The following is a 23,336-nucleotide window of genomic DNA, read 5'->3' on the forward strand; positions in this document are numbered from 1 at the left end:
TCGGAAATTATCGGTATCGGTTTCAAAAAGTAAAATGTATGACTTTTGAAAACGCCTGGAGTGGTACACGGACGTAGGGAGAAGTACAGAGCGCCAATAAACCTTAAAGGCATAATATCTACGGCTTTTCACACACACAAGTGAATGCAACACATACTTGGTCAACAGCCATACAGGTCACACTGAGGGTGGCCGTATAAATAACTTTAACACTGTTACAAATATGCGCCACACTGTGAACCCACACCAAACAAGAATGACAAACACATTTCGGGAGAACATCCACATCGTAACACAACAGAACAAATACCCAGAAACCCTTGCAGCACTAACTCTTCCGGGATGCGACAATATACAACCTCCTCATGCTCTCTCAGGGAGAGCATGTCCCAAATTCCAAGCTGCTGTTTTGAGGCATGTTAAAAAAAATAATGCACTTTGTGACTTCAATAATAAATATGACAGTGCCATGTTGGCATTTTTTTCCATAACTTGAGTTGATTTATTTTGGAAAACCTTGTTACATTGTTTAATGCATCCAGCGGGGCATCACAACAAAATTAGGCATAATAATGTGTTAATTCCACGACTGTATATATCGGTATCGGTTGATATCGGAATCGATAATTAAGAGTTGGACAATATCGGGAATATCGGCAAAAAAGTCATTATCGGACATCTCTAATTATAACTAATAGTAATAATAAAAAACACTACCAAAGGCTTCCTTATTGTCTGCTGTCTGCTCTGTCGTCTACAAGTTGCAGGCATTCTTTGTGTAGGTTTTACGCTTGAAAGGTCTTTGTCAATTTTAAACACTCATTCATCAATAATTTACCCCACAATTGTAAACTGTTGAGAGTGATCTATATATAATTGTTGTTTGTAAAAGAGAAACGACGAGAGATTCTCATCGCACTTTAACATCTCTAACATGTTATTGCTGCTTTTTTGCTAGGTCAGCATTGCAAATGAAAATATGTTCTGAATGAAAAAATACATATAAACTAGGAATTGGATGTTTATATACTACATTACCCAGCACAATAGACAGTAACAGGAAGTAAGTCTAAGCGACACAGAGGGCGATTGTGTTGTTATAGGTTTTGATTTGACAATTGACACGTGCAAGATTGAATGCATTTAAAAAAGTTATTTAATAAGAAGCCAAAAGTGCAAAAACAACAATGTTCGTGTTGGAGGAGTTGTGAATGAATGACATATGAAATCCGTGCTGCAGTCTGCAGGTGTACCTAATGTTGTGGGCCAGCAGCGACTGCAGCACGGATTTCATATTTCATTCATTCACAACTCCTCCAACACGAACATTGTTGTTTTTGCACTTTTGGCTTCTTATTAAATAACTTTTTTAAATGCATTCAATCTTGCACGTGGAAACTTTAAGTGTGGGCTTTAGTTGATATGACACTCTCGTCAGGGGGTGCATTCTACGCCGGGGTTGCATTATCCGGCACAACACCTAGTGCTGCAAAGGGTTCTGGGTATTTGTTCTGTTGTGTTTATGTTGTGTTACGGTGCGGATGTTCTCCCAAAATGTGTTTGTCATTCTTGTTTGGTGTGGATTCACAGTGTGGCGTATATATCTAACAATGTTAAAGTTGCTTATAGGGTCACTCTCAGTGTAAACTGTATCGCTGTTGATGAAGTATGCGTTGCATTTACGTGAGTGTGCGTACAGAAGCCGCTCATATCTTGTGATTAGGCGGGCACGTTGTTAGAAAGGATGAAAAGCGGACGTGACGTCAGCTCGTAGAGGACGTTAAAAGCAGTGACTGTAAGGCACGCCCCAAAGACTGTGGAATATGAGATATGACTGATGAACACCTTCGTTTGATAATGAGGGTTGCCTCAGCTCAAAGCCTGAGCCCCGACATTAATGAACTAGCATCCAAGAAAAGATGGCAGGTATCTGGCTTGGGCACATCAGATTAGATCAGTGTGTTGCAAACTGAGCAGTTTAAAGTCCTGAATGGTTGGTTTATTCATTATTTTGTTTTCAAATTTATTAGCCTGTGGAAAAAGTTAATGTTATTTACCTCAGAAGGCTGCAAATAGAAAAGAGGCATTCAATTTTTAAATTGTATTTGATATGCCATTGATATTTTTTAATTATTATTATTTGAAACTCGATTTTGCATGTCACTATAAAGTTATATAAGCCTTGCTTGTTCAATATTCAATGCAAAACTTGTTTGGGTCCCTATTAAAAGGTTAATTTGTGCAACCTTGGCCCGCGGCTTTGTTCAGTTTTAAATTTTGGCCCACTCTGTATTTGAGTTTGACACCCCTGTTCTATAGGCCAATCAGCGTGTGGGGAAGTTTCGGGCTTGGGACAAAGCTGCATAAATCGTGGGGATTGGTTGAACTTCCGCGAGATGGCGCGATCGTGACATCATGAAATCCTGGAGGGAATGAAAAGTGCTTTTAGTAAGCCCTGCTCGGAACACAACGTTTTGGGAGCGGGTGTATCTTCTCTCAAAAGTGGAGCCAACAAGTCAGGGAGACGATAAGAGTTTTTTTCTCAGGTTTGGTGCTCATAAACAGGCCCTAGAGACAACATATCACAGGGAAAATAGCAGTAAAAAGTCACTTTTGCGGAATAGGGGATTACATTTTCCTACATTTAAAACACTTCCTTGTGGTGTACACAACTTGTAACGGTGGTTCTTTGCATAGATTATTGTGGAGGGGGGCGTGGCCTGCCGCAGAGCGAGGTGGGTAAGGACCGGCCTCGAAGACAGCGGCAGGTGAGTAGATTGCCCAGCTGGGGCATGTTATCAGATCACTTATTAGCAGCAGCCGGAACGAGACACGTTGTTGGAGTTGGAGCCAGGGAGAGACACGCGCCCAGAGACAAACGTATATTGCTGTTTATGCATAATAAAGCCGCTTTTTGACAGTCGCTTCAGGATGCGCCGTTTTGTGGGCGGTCTTATTTACGTGGCTCACCTTCGACAGCGTCTTCTCCCCGTCATCTTTGTTGTAGCGGTGTAGCGTGCAAGGACGGGCGTGGAAGAAGTGTCAAAAGATGGAGCTAACTGTAGGGGTAGGGGGGGTGTATATTGTAGCGTCCCGGAAGAGTTAGTGCTGCAAGGGGTTCTGGGTATTTGTTCTGTTGTGTTACGGTGCGGATGCTCTCCCGAAATGTGTTTGTCATTCTTGTTTGGTGTGGGTTCACAGTGTGGCGCATATTTGTAACAGTGTTAAAGTTGTTTATACGGCCACCCTCAGTGTGACCTGTATGGCTGTTGACCAAGTATGTATTGCATTCACTTGTGGGTGTGAAAAGCCGTGGATATTATGTGATTGGGCCGGCACGCAAAGGCAGTGCCTTTAAGTTTTATTGGCGCTTTGTACTGCTCCCTACGTCCGTGTACCAAGTCATACATTTTACTTTTTGAAACAGATACCGACAATTTCCGATATTACATTTTAATGCATTTATCGGCCGATAATATCGGCAGTCCGATATTATCGAACATCTCTCATGGATGGGCATTTAAAGTTTTGGTGTCGTTTACTGGCGTCATCTTACAGTCTACATGTATCTCTTATGTGTGACGACCATCTACTGGTCACACTTATCATTACACCATGCACCAAATAAAATTGCTTCGAGGTGGGTAAGGACCGGCCTCGAAGACAGCGGCAGGTGAGTAGATTGCCCAGCTGGGGCTTGTTATCTAATCACCTGTCGCCCTTATCAGCAGCAGCCGGATGGAGACACGTTGTTGGAGTTGGAGCCAGGGAGAGACACGCACCCAGAGACAATCGTATATTGGTGGAGAGCAAGCCACCCCCGGGTGTTTATGCAAAATAAAGCCGCTTTTTGACAGTCGCTTCAGGATGCGCCGTTTTGTGGGCGGTCTTATTTACGTGGCTCACCTTCGACAGCGTCTTCTCCCCGTCATCTTTGTTGTAGCGGTGTAGCGTGCAAGGACGGGAGTGGAAGAAGTGTCAAAAGATGGAGCTAACTGTAGGGGTAGGGGGGTGTATATTGTAGCGTCCTGGAAGAGTTAGTGCTGCAAGGGGTTCTGGGTATTTGTTCTGTTGTGTTTATGTTGTGTTACGGTGCGGATGTTCTCCCGAAATGTGTTTGTCATTCTTGTTTGGTGTGGGTTCACAGTGTGGCGCATATTTGTAACAGTGTTAAAGTTGTTTATACGGCCACCCTCAGTGTGACCTGTATGGCTGTTGACCAAGTATGCTTTGCATTCACTTGTGTGTGTGAAAAGCCGTAGATATTGTGTGAATGTACTGGCACGCAAAGGCAGTGCCTTTAAGGTTTATTAGCGCTTTGTACTGCTCCCTACGTCCGTGTACCAAGTCATACATTTTACTTTTTGAAACCGATACCGATAATTTCCGATATTACATTTTAATGCATTTATCGGCCGATAATATCGGCAGTCCGATATTATCGGACATCTCTCGTGGATGGGCATTTAAAGTTTTGGTGTCGTTTACTGGCGTCATCTTACAGTCTACATCATACTTGCCAACCCTCCCGGATTTTCCGGGAGACTCCCGAAATTCAGCGCTTCTCCCGAAAACCTCCCGGGACAAATTTTCTCCCGAAAATCTCCCGAAATTCAGGCGGACCTGAGTGACGTGTCGACAGCCTGTTTTCACGTCCGCTTTCCCACAATATAAACAGCGCGCCTGCCCAATGATGTTATAACTGTAGAATGATCGAGGGCGAGTTTTTAGTTTCTTATGTGGGTTTATTGTTAGGGAGTTTCATTAACGTCCTCCAAGCGCGGCAACAACACACAACAGCAGTCACGTTTTCGTCTACCGTACAGCAGTTCGTCTGCAGTAAACAGCAATGTTGTGACACTCTTAAACAGGACAATACTGCCATCTACAGTACATGAATATGTGACATTAACATCTAGGGCTTTTAGAGTGTGCAGTGCACAACTGCGCACACAACAAGGAGATGAAGCAGAATGCATCATCAGAGAGGGTGTTCAGCATGGTTAGAAAAATAGTGACAGAGAATAGAACAAGGATGGACAATTCAACCCTTAACTCAATGAGTAGATGAGTGTTATGTGTGTGTATATGTGTAAATAAATGAACACTGAAATTCAAGTATTTCTCTTATTTATATATATATATATATATATATATATATATATATATATATATATATATATATATATATATATAAATAGAATTCACTGAAAGTCAAGTATTTCTTATATATATATATATATATATATATGAAATACTTGACTTGGTGAATTCTAGCTGTAAATATACTCCTCCCCTCTTAACCACGCCCCCAACCACGCCCCCCGACCACGCCCCCCACACCTCCCGAAATCGGAGGTTTCAAGGTTGGCAAGTATGGTCTACATGTATCTCGTATGTGTGACGACCATCTACTGGTCACACTTATCATTACACCATGTACCAAATAAAATTTCTTCGAGGTCGGTAAGCACAACCAGAATTATTCCGTGCATTAGGCGCACCGGGTTATAAGGCCCAAGGTCGAGTTTTGAGAAAATTAAATAATTTTAAGTGTGCCTTATAGTCGGAAAAATATGGTAAATAAGTTATACTTAATCTTGAAAAGCAGGAAGTTTTCGGTATCGGTTTGAAAAAAAAAAAAAAAAAAAAAAAGAAGATAGTCCAGTACAAAGATTAACAATGCACTTTGTGCCAGCATTGGGAATATCTGGTGATAATATCGTGTTGCGAGTCAGTCTTTAAGCGTTAATGTGGTGATTGTGTGATGTAATGTTTTCCTAGAGTATCTCACAAAAAAGTCAAGCACTATCTAGTATTACTTCCCCCCCCAAAAAAACCCCAATTTGGAGTGAAAAGAGAGCCGGGGACACAAGTGCACGTGAAGTGGCATCGAGAGCACATTTGTGGTCTTATTAGGAATAATTTACAGGCTACGTTAGCGTCTGAGTGGCTCCACTGCAGACGACTTCATTGTGTGGCGCTAACGCTAAATGTCACGTCGTCTAATTAGATGACCTGAATCAGCTGTCTATCCTGGAGTGGTTGCCATGGTGATGCTTCTCGGAGCGTGGCAGGGATTGACAAAGCTTCAGGACCACTTGTCTTTGTGCGGACAACTCTAAAAACGCTGCTCGTGATACCGACGGATGAAAGCGTAGATTTCCCAATTTTAGTGGATTTTGTACTTCCTCTTGCACTCCCTCTCTGCCCCCGACGTTGCGTAATCATGCTGGCCACCTGCTATTGTCACCGCTGCGGGCCCGTGCGACACACTTGAGCGTAAATAATGCTGAGCTGGCGTTGCTAATTGCGGCCGTCTGTCTAACGAGCGCTAACGAGAAACCTCAGCATCTGCGACCCTCAACTCTGACCCTAATCCTACCTTAGCACACAGGGATGCCTGACCGATAATTCACTCACCCTCAGATATTGACTTTTTTCTTGGAGGATTGAGGAGTACTTTTACGCAAAAACATCAAAAACGGCCTGCTACTTGTTGATGAACTCTTCTGCGGCGTTCGAGACCGATTTGGTGGCTTCTAGGCTTTGCCTTTTAAACTATCTGAATCTGGGAAGAATGCCAAAGAAATGTAAAAAACAACCTAACTTTTTTCGACAATGCTAACAACTAGCATGCTAAAGGTTCAAACAGTTGCTGAAATGCTGACTGCTAAAATGCTAAATAGATACTGTACTATGTACAGTCGTAGTCAAATGTTTACATACACTTGTAAAGAACATAATGTCATGGATTTTCCAATACTTTCTACAACTCTTATTTTTTTTGTGATAGAGTGATTGGAGCACATACTTGTTGGTCACAAAAAACATTCATGAAGTTTGGTAATTTTATGAATATATTATGGGTCTACTGAAAATGTGACAATCTTCTAGGCCAAAAGTATACATACAGCAACATACATTATCAATTTTGGTGATGTAGAAAAGTTACAATCAGATCAAATTAGCTTCATGGCATGACATCTTAACTAGGGATGTCCTGATCCAGGTTTTTGCACTTCCGATCCGATACCGATACTGACCTATCCGAGCATGTATTAAAGTTTAAAGTTATTTAGCCTACTTAGTTGTCAGAATCATGTTGAAAAGGGTTTTAGTACTCTTGATAACAACTAGCCAGCTGAATTAGGGGAGTTTGAATAATACACAATGGTTGGTAACAAGAAACTGACCTGTTTATTCAAGGATAAACACAAAATAGACAAAATTATACATGACAAACAGAAATGGCATCATTGAACTAGGGCTGGGCGATATGGCCTTTTTTTAATATTGCGATATTTTAAGGCCATATTGCGATACACTTGATGCATATAATCACAGCAGTATGATGATTCTATGTGTTTTGATTGATTGATTGAGACTTTTATTAGTAGGTTGCACAGTGAAGTACATATTCCGTACAATTGACCACTAAATGGTAACACCCCAATAGGTTTTTCAACTTGTTTAAGTCGGGGTCCACTTAAATTGATTCAAGATACAGATATATACTATCAGATATATACTATCATCATAATACAGTCATCACACAAGATAATCACATTGAATTATTTACATTATTTATAATCCGGGGTGTGGAGGGGGGCGCCGGATGTAAGTGTCAAAAAGACAGCCAAAAGAGTTTGATATGAGAATAAATCTAAAGTTAAAATATAGGGTAGAATTGCACCCATTTGCAGGAAATGTAGTCTTGATTTTCAAAATTTTCTTTCAAGGCTTGCATGTCTACATTAAAACATTCTTCTTCATACTGCATTAATATATGCTACTTTTAAACTTTCATGCAGAGAAGGAAATCACAACTAAAAAAAATCACTAATTTTTTCATACGGTGTTGATGTGGAAATTTTTGCCTCGGCATTTTGATGGTGTGGACGTGTGGCACCGAATGGAGATAAGCGTCTTGACAGACGTTACAATATTTCAACAATGATGACGAAAACTGTTTTCTCTGTCGTGTCCGTGTGTCGAAAATTGTTATGCGCTTATTTTTCTATTTGATTTTGTGCGTGGCATAGATTTGCTATGCCCAGAGGACGCTTAAACAGTGCGCAATTGCACAGGCGAGCACCTTAGAGGGAGTGTTGCTGGCACGGCTGCGCTAGCATCACAGCTAACGTTAGCCATGCTGCTACCTCTCTGCTGGGAGAGGACGTATACGTATGTGACGTAGGACGTGACAGTATGTGACGTGTGTAAGAAGGTGCGCTTGCTGTCTGTGAGAGGGAGACACAGGAAAAAGTGAGAAGAGCCTGTCGTGTACTGCCAGCAGCTAAAAGCAACTGCGTGAGAATTCACAGACCTGTAGATGTGTTGAAGGTGTGCTGGAAAATGCGGAACGGAAATTAGGGAGCAGCAGAAAAGTGGAATGTATTATTTAAATCGGTGCGTTGAAAAACACGGACCGGAGTTTTTTTTTTAACTGGATCTGGATCGGCATTTTTCCATGCCTTGCCGATACGCAATTTTTTGGCAAATATCGGCAGCCGATCCGATCCAAATATCGGATCGGGACATCCCTAATCTTAACTTCATGTAAGTGATTATGATTGACGACACATGTTGACTTCTCTGAGCCCATTTAAACAGGGCTCATGTGATGCAGTCATTAGACTCGGTTACAAACTCGACAATGGGAATTTCAAAAGGAACTCAGCACAGATCTGAAAAAACAAATCATTGACTTGAACAAGTCAGGAAAGTCACTTGGAGAAATTTCAAAGCAGCTTAAGGTCCCAAGAGCAACTGTGCAGACAATTGTTCGTAAGTATAAAGTGCATGGCACAGTTTTGTCACTGCCACGATCAGGAAGAAAACGCAAGCTATCACCTGCTGCTGAGAGAAAATTGGTTAGGATGATCAAGAGTCAACCGAGAACCACCAAAAAGCAGGTCTGCAATGAATAGGAAGCTGCTGGAACACAGGTGTCAGTGTCCACAGTCAAGCGTGTTTTGCATCACTATGGACTGAGAGGCTACCATGCAAGAAGAAAGCCCTTGCTTCAGAAGCGACACCTTAAGGTTCGTCCAAAGTTTGCTGCTGATCACATGGACAAAGATAAGACCTTCTGGAGGAAAGTTCTGTGGTCAGATGAAACACAAATTGAGCTGTTTGGCCACAATACCCAGCGATATGATTGGAGGAGAAAAGGTGAGGCCTTTAATCCCAGGAACACCATTTCTACCGTCAAGCATGGTGGTGGTAGTATTATGCTCTGGGCCTGTTTTGCTGCCAATGGAACTGGTGCTTTACAGAGAGTAAATGGGACAATGAAATAGGAGGATTACCTCCAAATTCTTCAGGACAACCTACAATCATCAGCCTGGAGGTTGGGTCTTGGGCGCAGTTGGGTGTTCCAACAGGACAATGACCCCGACAACATGTCAAAAGTGGTAAAGCAATAGCTAAATCAGGCTAGAATTAAGGTTTTAGAATGGCCTTCCCAAAGTCCTGACTTAAACGTGTGGACAATGCAGAAGAAACAAGTCCATGTCAGAAAACCAACACATATACTGTAGCTGAACTGCACCAATTTTGTCAAGAGGAGTGGTCAAACATTCAACCAGAATCTTGCCACAAGCTTGTGGATGGCTACCAAAAGCGCCTTATTGCAGTGAAACTTCCCAAGGGACATGTAAGCAAATATTAACATTGCTGTATGTATACTTTTGACCCAGCAGATTTGCTCACATTTTCAGTAGACCCATAATAAATTCATAAAAGAACCAAACTTCATGAATGTTTTTTGTGACCAACAAGTATGTGCTCCAATCACTCTATCACAAAAAAAAAAGAGTTGTATAAATTATTGGAAACTCAAGACAGCCATGACATTATGTCCTTCACAAGTGTATGTAAACCTTTGACAACGACTGTAAATAAAGTACTAACTAAAATATGTATTTAATTTTTTGAGAAGCCACAGAAATGTACATGTTAACATTATAAATAGTTAGCATACTAACATGAGCATGTTACCATTGTACATATGTAGCAGGACCATAACTACTTAAGGTTACAACTTTTTGTCTTGAAAAATTACAAATGTAATCTCTTTTTGGGAATAAAACTACACATTTACTATGTAAGATCATGACCTTGATTATGTTCATAAAGCTACATCTTTAAAAAATATCCCTGAACATAAAATCTGTCAAAAATAAATCATACTCAAGATTTTTTGTCAATTTTTTTATTTTTATAAATACATTAAAAAAAAAAAAAAAAAAAAAAAAAAAAAATATATATATATATATATATATATATATATATATATATATATATATATATATATATATATATATATATATATATATATTTTTTTTTTTTTTTTTTTTTTTTATTTATTTTATTTTAATTTTAATTTTATTTAAATCTCAAAACCTTTTTATATTTGGACATTTTGTATTTGAAAGTTAAAAAAATTCTTCCTTATTCATGTAAGATTACAATGTGAGAAAAATCTATTTAAATTTAATGAAGTACATTTTTTTTTATCTCAAAACTTTTTTTTATATTGGTACATTTGTACTTAAAAGTTTAAAAAAAATCTGGCCTTATTCTTGTAAGATTACAATGTTTTACTTGAAACAAAATGGATTTAAATTTCATGAAGTAGATTTTTTTTTATCTCAAAACTTTTTTATATTGGGACATTGTCTTTAAAAGTGTAAACAAATCTGATTTCATTCTTGTAAGATTACAATGTTTTACTTGAAAAATACAATTTAAAATTTAAATTTCCATCCATCCATCCATCCATTTTCTACCGCCTATTCCCTTTGGGGTCGCGGGGGGCGCTGGAGCCTATCTCAGCTACAATCGGGCGGAAGGCGGGGTACACCCTGGACAAGTCGCCACCTCATCGCAGGGCCAACACAGATAGACAGACAACATTCACACTCACATCCACACACTAGGGCCAATTTAGTGTTTTTTTAAATCTCAAAACTTTTTTTTATACTGGCACATTTTGTATTTAAAAGTAGAAACAAATCTGAACTTACTCTTTTGTAAAATTACAATGTTGTACTTAAAAAAATTTTTTTATTTAAATTTAATGAAGTACATTTTTTTAAATCCCAAAACTGTATTTATATTGGGACATTGTCTTTAATCGTGAAAAAAATCGGACTTTATTCTTGTAAAATTACAATGTTTTACTTGAAAAACAATGGATTTAAATTTAATTAAGTACATTTTCTTTTCATCTAAATTTTTTTTGTATATTGGGACATTGTCTTTAAAAGTTAAAAGAAAATCTGACTTTGTTGTTGTAAGATTACAATGTTTTACTTGAAAAAAACAACTCAAATTTAGTGAAGTGCATTTTTTTAAATCTCCAAACTTTTTTTTTTTTGCCACATTTTGTATTTAAAAGTAAAAACAAATCTGCCCTTACTCTTGTAAAATTACAATGTTTTACTTGAAAAAAAAAGGATTTAAATTGAATTAAGTAAAAAAATTTAATCTCAAAAGTTTTAGTATATTGTCTTTACAAAAGTTGGCATTTTATCAAATAAATCTCATACAAAAAAAATTGTAAGTCTTTTTTTTTTTTTTTTTTACAAAATTATCCTTATATTAAAAAAATCACCCAACAATATTTATCACATTATTTTAAATGTTCATGAAGAAAATGTATTCTTGTAAATTTACAATGTTTTACTTTAAAAAAAAAGGATTTAAATTTAATGAAGTAATTTTTTTTTTTTTTTTTTTTAATCTCAAAACGTTTTTACATTGGGACATTGTCTTTAAAAAAGTTGGCATTTTATTTTTTTATTTTATAAAATAAATCTCATTTTATTTTTTTAAAGTCTTTTTTTTACAAAATCATCCTTATATTAAAAAATTCACCCAAAACTATTTATGAACAATATTATTTTCAATTTTCATGAAAAACTGTATTCTTGTAAAATTACAGTGTTTTACTTGAAGAAAAAAAAAAGGATTTAAATTTAATGAAGTACATTTTTTTTAATCTCATAACGTTTTTACATTGGGACATTGTCTTTAAAAAAGTTGGCATTTTACTTCTTTATTTTATAAAATAAATCTCATTTTATAATTTTTTTAAGTCCTTTTTTTTTTTTTTTTTTACAAAATCATCCTTATATTAAAAAAATTCACCCAAAAATATTTATCAACAATATTATTTTCAATTTTCATGAAAAAACTTTATTCTTGTAAAATTACAATGTTTTACTTGAAGAAAAAAAAAAAGGATTTAAATTTAATGAAGTAAATTTTTTTTTAATCTCAAAACGTTTTTACATTGGGACATTGTCATTAAAAAAGGTGGCATTTTACTTCATTTTATAAAATAAATCTCATTTTATTATTTTTTTAAGTCCTTTTTTTTTTTTTTTTTACAAAATCATCCTTATATTAAAAAATTCACCCAAAAATATTCATCAACAACATTATTTTCAATTTTCATGAAATTCTAACCATTTTTTATTAAAAAAATAAAAACTTTGATCTTAAAGTTTGCATGCACATATCCCTGCGACAGAAGTAGATAACCATAACGTAGTGAACTGTGACGACATGTGCTAATAAGAGTTCTGAAGAAGAAAAGCTGGGCCAGAACTCTGAACTGGGACTTAAGGATGGCACGGACACATTGGAACCAGGTCAAAAATAAACAAAGATTCTCTCACCTGACAGGTAATCGGACGCAACTCTGTCTCGCGGCTGCATCCCCATGCTCGCCTCCGCTCTGTGCGTGTGTGTGTGTGCCAGCGAGCGAGCTCGGCGTCAGTGATGAAGAGCCAGGAGCACCGCCCGGCCCCTCATCTTGCTGCCTGGTGTGGTTACGCAAAGTGAGAGTGTGGGATGAGCTACTGTCGGGAAGGTGGCGGTGATGGGAGGAGCGTGGGGTGGAGGAGGGAGGAGACGGCGTAGAGCGTTGCAGAAACGCAACGTGCATTTTGTGGAGCATGGCATCAGTTTGCACACGAGGAGGCGGGGCTTGTCTTCACTCAGGGTCAACACTGTAGGAAAAGGAAGTGCAATTTATCATTTTGAACACTGCCACCTGGTGAACATCAGGTTGAATTGCAGGGAAATTATGCATTCAAATATAATACAATTTATCTACTTTTCAGTTTATTTTAGTCAGACGAAGATTTAGGTCTATAATATTTATTATACCCAAATCTTGTCTGATTAAAAGAAACTGAAAAGTAAATTCAATAAGAAGACATAAGGAGCCTTTTTGAGCCATTTCATTTACAAACCCCGTTTCCATATGAGTTGGGAAATTGTGTTAGATGTAAATATAAACGGAATACAATGATTTGCCAATCTTTTTCAACCCATATTCAATTGAATGCACTACAAAGACAAGATATTTGATGTTCAAACTCAAACTTTATTTTTTTTTTGCAAATAATAATTAACTTAGAATTTCATGGCTGCAACACGTGCCAAAGTAGTTGGGAAAGAGCATGTTCACCACTGTGTTACATGGCCTTTCCTTTTAACAACACTCAGTAAACGTTTGGGAACTGAGGAGACACATTTTTTAAGCTTCTCAGATGGAATTCTTTCCCATTCTTGCTTGATGTACAGCTTAAGTTGTTCAACAGTCCGGGGGTTTCCATTGTGGTATTTTAGGCTTCATAATGCGCCACACATTTTCAATGGGAGACAGGTCTGGACTACAGGCAGGCCAGTCTAGTACCCGCACTCTTTTACTATGAAGCCACGTTGATGCAACACGTGGCTTGGCATTGTCTTGCTGAAATAAGCAGGGGCGTCCATGGTAACGTTGCATGGATGGCAACATATGTTGCTCCAAAACCTGTATGTACCTTTCAGCATTAATGGCGCCTTCACAGATGTGTAAGTTACCCATGTCTTGGGCACTAATACACCCCCATACCATCACAGATGCTGGCTTTTACACTTTGCGCCTATAACAATCCGGATGGTTCTTTTCCTCTTTGGTCCAGAGGACACGACGTCCACAGTTTCCAAAAACAATTTGAAATGTGGACTCGTCAGACCACAGAACACTTTTCCACTTTGTATCAGTCCATCTTAGATGAGCTCAGGCCCAGCGAAGCCGACGGCGTTTCTGGGTGTTGTTGATAAACGGTTTTCGCCTTGTATAGGAGAGTTTTAACTTGCACTTACAGATGTAGCGACCAACTGTAGTTACTGACAGTGGGTTTCTGAAGTGTTCCTGAGCCCATGTGGTGATATCCTTTACACACTGATGTCGCTTGTTAATGCAGTACAGCCTGAGGGATTGAAGGTCACGGGCTTAGCTGCTTACGTGCAGTGATTTCTCCAGATTCTCTGAACCCTTTGATGATATTACGGACCGTAGATGGTGAAATCCCTAAATTCCTTGCAATAGCTGGTTGAGAAAGGTTTTTCTTAAACTGTTCAACAATTTGCTCACGCATTTGTGGACAAAGTGGTGACCCTCGCCCCATCCTTGTTTGTGAATGACTGAGCATTTCATGGAAGCTGCTTTTATACCCAATCATGGCACCCACCTGTTCCCAATTTGCCTGTTCACCTGTGGGATGTTCCAAATAAGTGTTTGATGAGCATTCCTCAACTTTATCAGTATTTATTGCCACCTTTCCCAACTTCTTTGTCACGTGTTGCTGGCATCAAATTCTAAAGTTAATGACTATTTGCAAAAAAAAGTTTGAACATCAAGTATGTTGTCTTTGTAGCATATTCAACTGAATATCGGTTGAAAATGATTTGCAAATCATTGTATTCCGTTTATATTTACATCTAACAATTTCCCAACTCATATGGAAACGGGGTTTGTATTATAAAGTATATAAATGAACACTGTTTTTTTAATAAAACTATTCGGGGGAAATAGCTTCTTAGTTGTATAAATCTTGACATGGTTAAAAAAACAAACGTATTTTCTTGCAAAATTAACTCTACTTTCATAAAAAAAAATGTTTTCCTCAAAATATTTAGATTTTTCCTAAAGCCACCCCAAGATAGGACCTCATTATGTAGTTTAACCCCCCCCTTTTTTCCCCCTTAGAAATACTTGGACTTTTTCCCATGAAATAAAATTTTAAAAAACAATTCAAACAAAAAAAACTATTTATTTTCCCTTTTTCCTAATCAAGTGAAGGTCACAGATTATGCCATAAACATTTTGCCACCGGATTTTCATAGACCAGTGATTCTCAATCCGTGGTACGTGTACCACTAGTGGCACGTGGGCTCCATCTAGTGCAGAGGTCGGCAACCCAAAACGTCGAAAAAGCCATTTTGGACCAAAAATACAAAAAACGAATCTGTCTGGAGCCGCAAAATTTGAAATTTAATATTTATTCTACACATTTTTACAACATTAGAAAACATTAGTAAATCAGAGGCTACTCGGAAGGTGAAATAACTTCTGAGACTTACTGGCTTTTATTGGACAAAAGTATAGATGTGTGTGTCCAAGTTAAGGCTGTCTTCTTTTAATAGATTTATTACAATCTTTGGCAAGCTAGGTAATGTTTGCTGTGGTCTGGAACAACATGGCACATAAACAACTATCTGAAATGCAGCCAATATTACATACAGACAATGTGTCATGAGACATGCCAAACTAAATTATACACAAAGAGGATACAAGTAAAGGATATTAAATGAGCTCAAATATACCTACAAATGAGGCATAATGATGCAAAATGTACATACAGCTAGCCTAAATAGCATGTTAGCATTGATTAGCTTGCAGTCATGCACTGACCAAATATGCCTGATTAGCACTCCAACAAGTCGATAACATCAACAAAGCGCACCTTTGTGCATTCACGCACAACGTTTGGTGGACAAAATGAGACAAAGAATGCGTGGAAGATTTTTACATGTAAACAAACTATTGCGTCACAGTCCACCACTATGCTGAGTTCAAGAACCGCCGAAATTAGTAGGACAAAACGATGTCTCATCAGTGAAGCATACACACAAACATTAAACAGTGGGCTTTCTAACAATTGGGAAGGTTTGTGTCATGTTTGCCCTCAAACAAAAAACATGCTAAAACAAAAAAATGATTTCCCCCACCTCATCTTTTACCATTTTCAATCATTTTTTAAAAATGCTCCAGGTAGCCAGTAGGGCGGCACTAAAGACCAAATAAACACTTGATTAAAGTACAGTGTTTTATTTTCCTATAGTCAAACACAGTGTTACTGTTCAGTGTGTAGTGTAACTGCGGCAAAATTAAACTAATTGTACGTGTTAAATAAAACCTCAGCCTTGTTTCTAATGTTTCTAATCTACTCAGGCCTACTACGCTACCGTATTTTCATGTTGGTCATTACGGTGGTACTTGGAGAGCCAAGTGTTTTTCTGAGTTGGTACTTTGTGGAAAAAATGTTTCAGAAAAACTGTCATTAACTAAGTATATTTGGTACATTTTCTAAAAGAAAACAGTCTATTGTAATTATTATTTTTTTACCTATTTATCTGAATTAGCTTTACTTAGAGATGTCCGATAATAATTAAACGATAATAATTACGATAATTTATCGTCCTCCACGAGTTGTCGTCACGTCTGCTTTTCATCCATTCCAACAACGTGCCGGCCCGATCACAAAAATGTGCGGCTTCAGCACGCACACACACGTAAATGCAATGCATCCTTGGCCAACAGCGATACAGGTTACACTGACGGTGCCCGAACAAATAACTTTAACACTGTTAGAAATATGCGCCACACTGTGAATCCACACCAAACAAGAATGACAAACACATTTCGGGAGAACATCGGCACCGTAACACAACATAAACAAAACAAATATCCAGAATCCCGCTACCCCCACCCCTCCGTGCGTCGGTTGAGGCGGGCGGGGTTGGGGGGGTGGGGGGTTTGGTGGTAGCGGGGGTGTATATTGCAGCCCGGAAGAGTTAGGGCTGCATGGGATTCTGGGTATTTGTTTTGTTGTGTTTATGTTGTGTTACAATGCGGATGTTCTCCCGAAATGTGTTTGTCATTCTTGTTTGGTGTGGATTCACAGTGTGGCGTATATTTCTAACAGTGTTAAAGTTATTTATATGGGCGCCGTCAGTGTAACCTGTATCGCTGTTAGCCAAGTATGCTTTGCATTCACATGTGTGTGTGCGTGCTGAAGCCGCACATATTATGTGACTGGGCCAGCATTCGCTGGACTGGGTGAAAAGCCGACGTGACGATTTTTGGGAGGGGCACTGAAATTGGAGAGTCTCCTAGAAGGGTTGGCAAGTGTGAGAATTAGTGGTGAATGCGGTGTTACCGCGGCACTGCCGCTGAATATAATCGGCGGGCCAGCTCTAGTGTTAATTTGATATCACCTCAAGGGCCAAGTGAAATTACACGGCGGGCCAAATTTGGCCCGCGGGCCAGAGTTTGACACCCATGCACTAGAGAATGAAACGTGCTTGAAACTCCGCATGTCAACATCTCCGTTCGGTACCACACCAACAAAATGCCCAAGCAACCATTTTCACATCAACACCGTATGAAAAAAATAGTCAACAACAGAAGGAGATAACGTCCGCAGGAACCTACCACATAGCGAAGGACGAACACTATTTGATTTCCTATTATGCAGCTCATTTTTATTAGACAGTTATTGAAATATCTTGTGTGACATCATGCACAAAAGTGCACTTTATTTGTTTTAAACTATTGTAGTGGCGATAAATGCGTTAAAATGTAATATCGGAAATTATCGGTATCGTTTTTTTTTGTTTTTTTAATTAAATCAACATAAAAAACACAAGATACACATACAATTAGTGCACTAACCCAAAAAACCTCCCTCTCTCATTTACACTCGTTCATACAAAAGGGTTGTTTCTTTCTGTTATTAATATTCTGGTTCCTACATTATATATCAATATATATCAATACAGTCTGCAGGAATACAGTCCGTAAGCACACATGATTGTGCGTGCTGCTGGTCCACTAATAGTACTAACCTTTAACAGTTAATTTTACAAATTTTCATTAATTACTAGTTTCTATGTAACTGTTTTTATATTGTTTTACTTTCGTTTTTATTCAAGAAATGTTTTTAATTTATTTATCTTATTTTATTAATTATTTTTAAAAGTAACTTATCTTCACCATACCTGGTTGTCCAAATTAGGCATAATAATGTGTTAATTCCACGACTGTATATATCGTTGATATCGGTATCGGTAATTAAAGAGTTGGACAATATCGGAATATCGGCAAAAAGCCATTATCGGACATCGCTAGTTTTACTCTATTATTTATGTAATATTGTCTGCAAGAATATGCTTTTACTTGTTACATTCTAGTTTTTAATGAAGAAATAAAAATGCATTCTCATAAAATTACAACTTTTTTACCAGACTATTCTCCTAGTATTAATTTTGATCTTCATCCAGGTAAACAAAGAAAAACTTTGTCCACAACTATTTTGATTTTTTTTTTGCACAATTATTATTTGGAATGATCAAATATCTTAAAGCTAATACTTTGATATAATAGTTAGATTTTTTTTTCTCTACAAATAAATATAGTAAGTGATGAGTCTTGGCATCCTTTTCCTGACTAAATGCTCATTAATGCGAGGTGTTGCATCATCGCAGTGGTGGTTATGCATTAACACAAACACTAACCACTTTAAGGGGTTAGCCACTTTCTCTTACGACTGATGGAAACATTATCGCTGCCATCATCCTCAGCTTGGTTTCCAAGGAAACCACAGGCACCGCAGGGAACAATGGCATTATGTTTGCAGGTCAGTGAACTAATAAGAGGTCAAGAGCAACTTACTTTGCTGCCGCAACTCGCCGGACGTCTCTCTTCGAGCGCTCTGTTGAGAGAAGACAAGATGGCGGGCATCAAACACAAAGATGATATTTTGTTGGTGTGGTTATTTTTTTGGTTGATATTGTCGACTATTGGCCTGAGAGCTAATGTGTACCATTCAGATTTGAACCGTTATGGTACCAATTCTCACTGGTTGGGAATCAATAACAGTACCAATTTATGATAGAATTAAATTTGTTATGTAACATTTAAAAGTTGTTGTACAGAGTAGAGATGTCCGATATTCCAATATTGTCCGACTCTTAATTACCTATTCCGATATCAACCGATACCGATATATACAGTCGTGGAATTAAAACATTATTATGCCTAATTTTGTTGTGATGCCCCGCTGGATGCATTAAACAATGTAACAAGATTTTCCAAAATAAATCAACTCAAGTTATGGAGGAAAAAAATGCCAACATGGCACTGCCATATTTATTATTGAAGTCACAAAGTGCATTATTTTTTTTAACATGCCTCAAAACAGCAGCTTGGAATTTGGAACATGCTCTCCCTGAGAGAGGTGAGGTGGGGTAGGGGGTAGCGGGGGTGTATATTGTAGCGTCCCGAAAGAGTTAGTGCTGCTGCAAGGGATTCTGGGTATTTGTTCTGTTGAGCATGAGGAGGTTGAGGTGGGCGGGGTCGAGGTGTGTGTGTGTGTGTGTGTGTGTGTGGGGGCGGGAGTTAGTGCTGCAAGGGGTTCTGGGTATTTGTTCTGTTGTGTTTATGTTGTGTTACGGTGCGGATGTTCTCCCGAAATGTGTTTGTCATTCTTGTTTTGTGTGGGTTCACAGTGTGGCGCATATTTGTAACAGTGTAAAGTTGTTTATACGGCCACCCTCAGTGTGACCTGTATGGCTGTTGACCAAGTATGCCTGGCATTCTCTTGTGTGTGAAAAGCCCTAGATATTATGTGACTGGGCCGGCACGCAAAGGCAGTGCCTTTAAGGTTTATTGGCGCTCTGTACTTCTCCCTACGTCCGTGTACACAGCGGCGTTTTAAAAAGTCATACATTTTACTTTTTGAAACCGATACCGATAATTTCCGATATTACATTTTAAAGCATTTATCCGCCGATAATATCGGCAGTCCGATATTATCGGACATCTCTAGTACATAGTCTTGTTTTCTTATTCCATTTGAGTCTTTTTGGCAATGCAGTTGCACTTCCAAGACATTAGATGACAGTACTGTATAGGAAGTAACTTTTTCCATGTTACGCCCTCCCAAGTGTTTATACTGTAAGTATTGTCCTTCTAACACACCGACTGTTTAATTGCAACGGTCAACAGTTGTAGTTTTCATTACCGAATTTGGAGGAGTTGCTAATGCTAATAGTAGGCTGTCTATGGCAAATTCAATGAAATATAGTAGCAAGCTAGCGCATTTTTGGAAGAGTGGAGCCTTACTTTACGTTCGAGCGTTTTCTACCAAGCATACTTAAGAATTGAAGGAGTTGGGCTGAGTCTGCTTGAGTGATTGTTGTTATTATTGAGCCGGTGTTTAGTCTGAAGCCGGACTTCGTTCTTTTCCCTGGTTGTAGGAGCTCTGCGCTCTTGTGTATCCTCGAGGTATCAAAATCTCAAAGTACGATATTATTGTGGAATTATATATATACATATACATACACACATAGTACAGGCCAAAAGTTTGGACACACCTTCTCCTCATTCAATGTGTTTTCTTTATTTTCATGACTATTTACATTGTAAATTGTCACTGAAGGCATCAAAACTATGAATGGACACATGTGGAGGTATGTACTTAACACACAAAAAAAGTATAAAATAACTGAAAACATGTTTTATATTGTAGTTTCTTCAAAATAGCCACCCTTTGCTCTGATTACTGCTTTACACACTCTTGGCGTTCTCTCGATGAGAAGTGAAAACCATTTCAGGTGACTACCTCTTGAAGCTCAAGGAGAGAATGCCAAGAGTGTGCAAAACAGTAATCGGAGCAAAGGGTGGCTATTTTGAAGAAACTAGAATATTAAACATGTTTTCAGTTATTTCAATTTTTTTTGTTAAGTACATAACTCCACATGTGTTCATTCATAGTTTTGATGCCTTCAGTGACAATCTACAATGTAAATAGTCATGAAAATAACAAAAATGCATTGAAATGACAAAGTGTGTCCAAACTTTTGGCCTGTACTGTGTATACAGTATATATATATATATATATATATATATATATATATATGGATGATGTTCGAAACCGGTTTTCCCGGTTGTTCGATAAGAAAAGAACCGTTCGAAAAGAAAAGAACCGATTCCATGGACTCTAATCCCTTTTTGAGAACCGGTTCCCGTTATCGTGGCCACTATAGTAAAGAAAAAGAGTTGGTTCTTTATTCGAATCCCTGGGAACGAATCCCGTCCCACAAGAAATGCCCTGTGGGACATCACAGGAAATGACGTAGCTCAGTCATTAGACTGAGCTACGTCATTTCCTGGGATGTCACACAAGCAGCAAAAATAATGGACCGGAAAAAAACGCCTCAAGGCATGGCTATTAAGCTATAGTGATCACAGAGACAGGTTGTTTTTGTGTTACTGTATATATTTGTTTTTCTGAAAAATCCCACTTAATATACTTTGGGTAACAACAGTCAATATTTTTTTTTTTTTAGGGGGGTAACAGTCAATATTTATTTATTTATTTTATTTCATTCTTATAAAATAAAAGTGAGCTTTTGTTAAACCAAATAGTGTTTTTTTTTCTATATACAACAACCTATCTGGATTCGATAAGAGAATCGATAAGGAATCGGTTCGATAAGAGGATTCAATAATGGGCTCGAACTCGATAATTTCTTATCAAACATCATCCCTATATATATATTTAAAAACACTTTAGAATGTTATAGTGTGTAAACAAAAGTGGCAGGAATGTTTTAGGATAAACACACTTACTGTAGTTGAACGCAAATAATGCTCAAATGTTCTAATCATATTTATTACTACAAACATGCATTTTTAAGTGCAAAGAATTGTGCAGGGACATCCACTGTTTCAAGCAAATAAGAAAAAAAAAATACAAATCTTACAGTTGCGTGTCTAAAGTGACAATGTAAACATCCAGTGTACAACAATAATGTTCACTTTAGTGTCTTTCAACTTTTACTTTGACAAGCAGTGTCCTCCACAGTGGACATGTTTATATCAGTTTGCAATATGCCGTTTCTCAGACAAGTTAACTAACAATTTAACTTTTAATAATGCAAATGGCTCACAAGGTGTACGCTGCCTTCCGCTCAAGCACCTGCGACATTGAGAGAGACAAGCGGTGGCAAAATGGATGGATGGATTGAGGATTCATCAAGAAGTTTTTCAGTTTACTCTAATTTCTCGCGATGTATTGTTTATAGGGACCGAATGTCCCTTTGGGACAGAGGACCCTATTGTATTTTGTGCGTTTTATTCTTTATTATTATTATTCCGCCGCCTCTTTGAGCTGTAATTTGACCCCCTTAACATGCTTCAAAACTCACCATATTTGACACACACATCAGGACTGGCGAAAATTGCCATCTAATAAAAAAACCAAACCCCAAAACTCAAAATTGCGGTCTAGCACCCCGTAGGAAAAAACACAGACAAAACTGCTTGTAACTTCCGGTAGGAATGTCGTGGAGACATGAAACAAAAACCTCTATGTAGGTCTTAGACCTAGATTTCATACATTAACATCCTTCAGCAAAAATCAACAGGAAGTTGGCAATTCTCCCTTCAAAACAAAAGTTTTGTAAAACAGTCACTTTTGCCTCTATGACCTATAATTTGACCCCCTTAACATGCTTCAAAACTCACCAAACTGGACACACACATCAGGACTGGCAAAAATTGCGATCTAATAAAAAATCCCAACCTCAAAACTCAAAATTGCGCTCTAGCGCCCCCTAGGAAGAAAACACAGACAACTGCTCCTAGGAAGAAAACTCAGACAAAACTGCCTGTACCTTCCAGTAGGAATGTCTTAGAGACATGAAACAAAAACATCTATGTAGGTCTCACTTAGACCTACATTTCATATATTGACAACCCCCAGGAAAAATCAACAAGAAGTTTGCAATTCCCCCTTCAAAACTAAAGTTTTGTAAAAACCGGTCACCTTTTTTCAAACATTATCTCCTCTGAGCGCGTTTGTCGTGTCGGCTTCAAACTAGCACAGGAGAGAGATTGAACCCTTCTGATTAAAAGTTGACCAAAGAGTTTTAATTACTGCTCCGGTTTGGATTTTATGTGCCGTCAAAGTCGGTCCCGTCCATCGCTGCTTGCAGCTTTAATTTTTTTGGTGATTTCTATCCGTGCGCTGCCTTGTGTCCACCTGGCTCTGTAGCTGCGTTTCTATTTCTCTAGAAATACGCAAATCTAAATATCGCAATAAGAAACTGGTAATGGACACACCCATATTTCGAACAACCTCTCAAATATCGCTAGAACATTTTTGTGCTCTCTTCAAGTGGTTTTTGAGACGTTTCGA

At 38.2% G+C, this 23,336-nt stretch overlaps 1 protein-coding gene across 2 annotated transcripts in view; it reads right to left on the minus strand.

Annotated features, from left to right (window-relative positions):
• dab2ipb (DAB2 interacting protein b) overlaps positions 1 to 23,336 on the minus strand; it is a 426,738-nt gene that overhangs the window by 397,596 nt on the left and 5,806 nt on the right. For both annotated transcript variants that reach the window (XM_061966503.2, XM_072914155.1), the window contains exons 2-3: positions 18,806 to 18,845; positions 12,693 to 13,025 (exon numbers count right to left, since the gene is read on the minus strand). In XM_061966503.2, coding sequence (XP_061822487.1) covers positions 12,693 to 12,738 — 46 coding nt within the window. In that variant the 5' untranslated portion in view covers positions 12,739 to 13,025; positions 18,806 to 18,845. The remainder of the gene's footprint in view (positions 1 to 12,692; positions 13,026 to 18,805; positions 18,846 to 23,336) is intronic.

The sequence above is a fragment of the Nerophis lumbriciformis genome, linkage group LG11, assembly GCF_033978685.3.
Source record: "Nerophis lumbriciformis linkage group LG11, RoL_Nlum_v2.1, whole genome shotgun sequence".
In the NCBI taxonomy this organism is placed as follows: Eukaryota; Metazoa; Chordata; class Actinopteri; order Syngnathiformes; family Syngnathidae; genus Nerophis; species Nerophis lumbriciformis.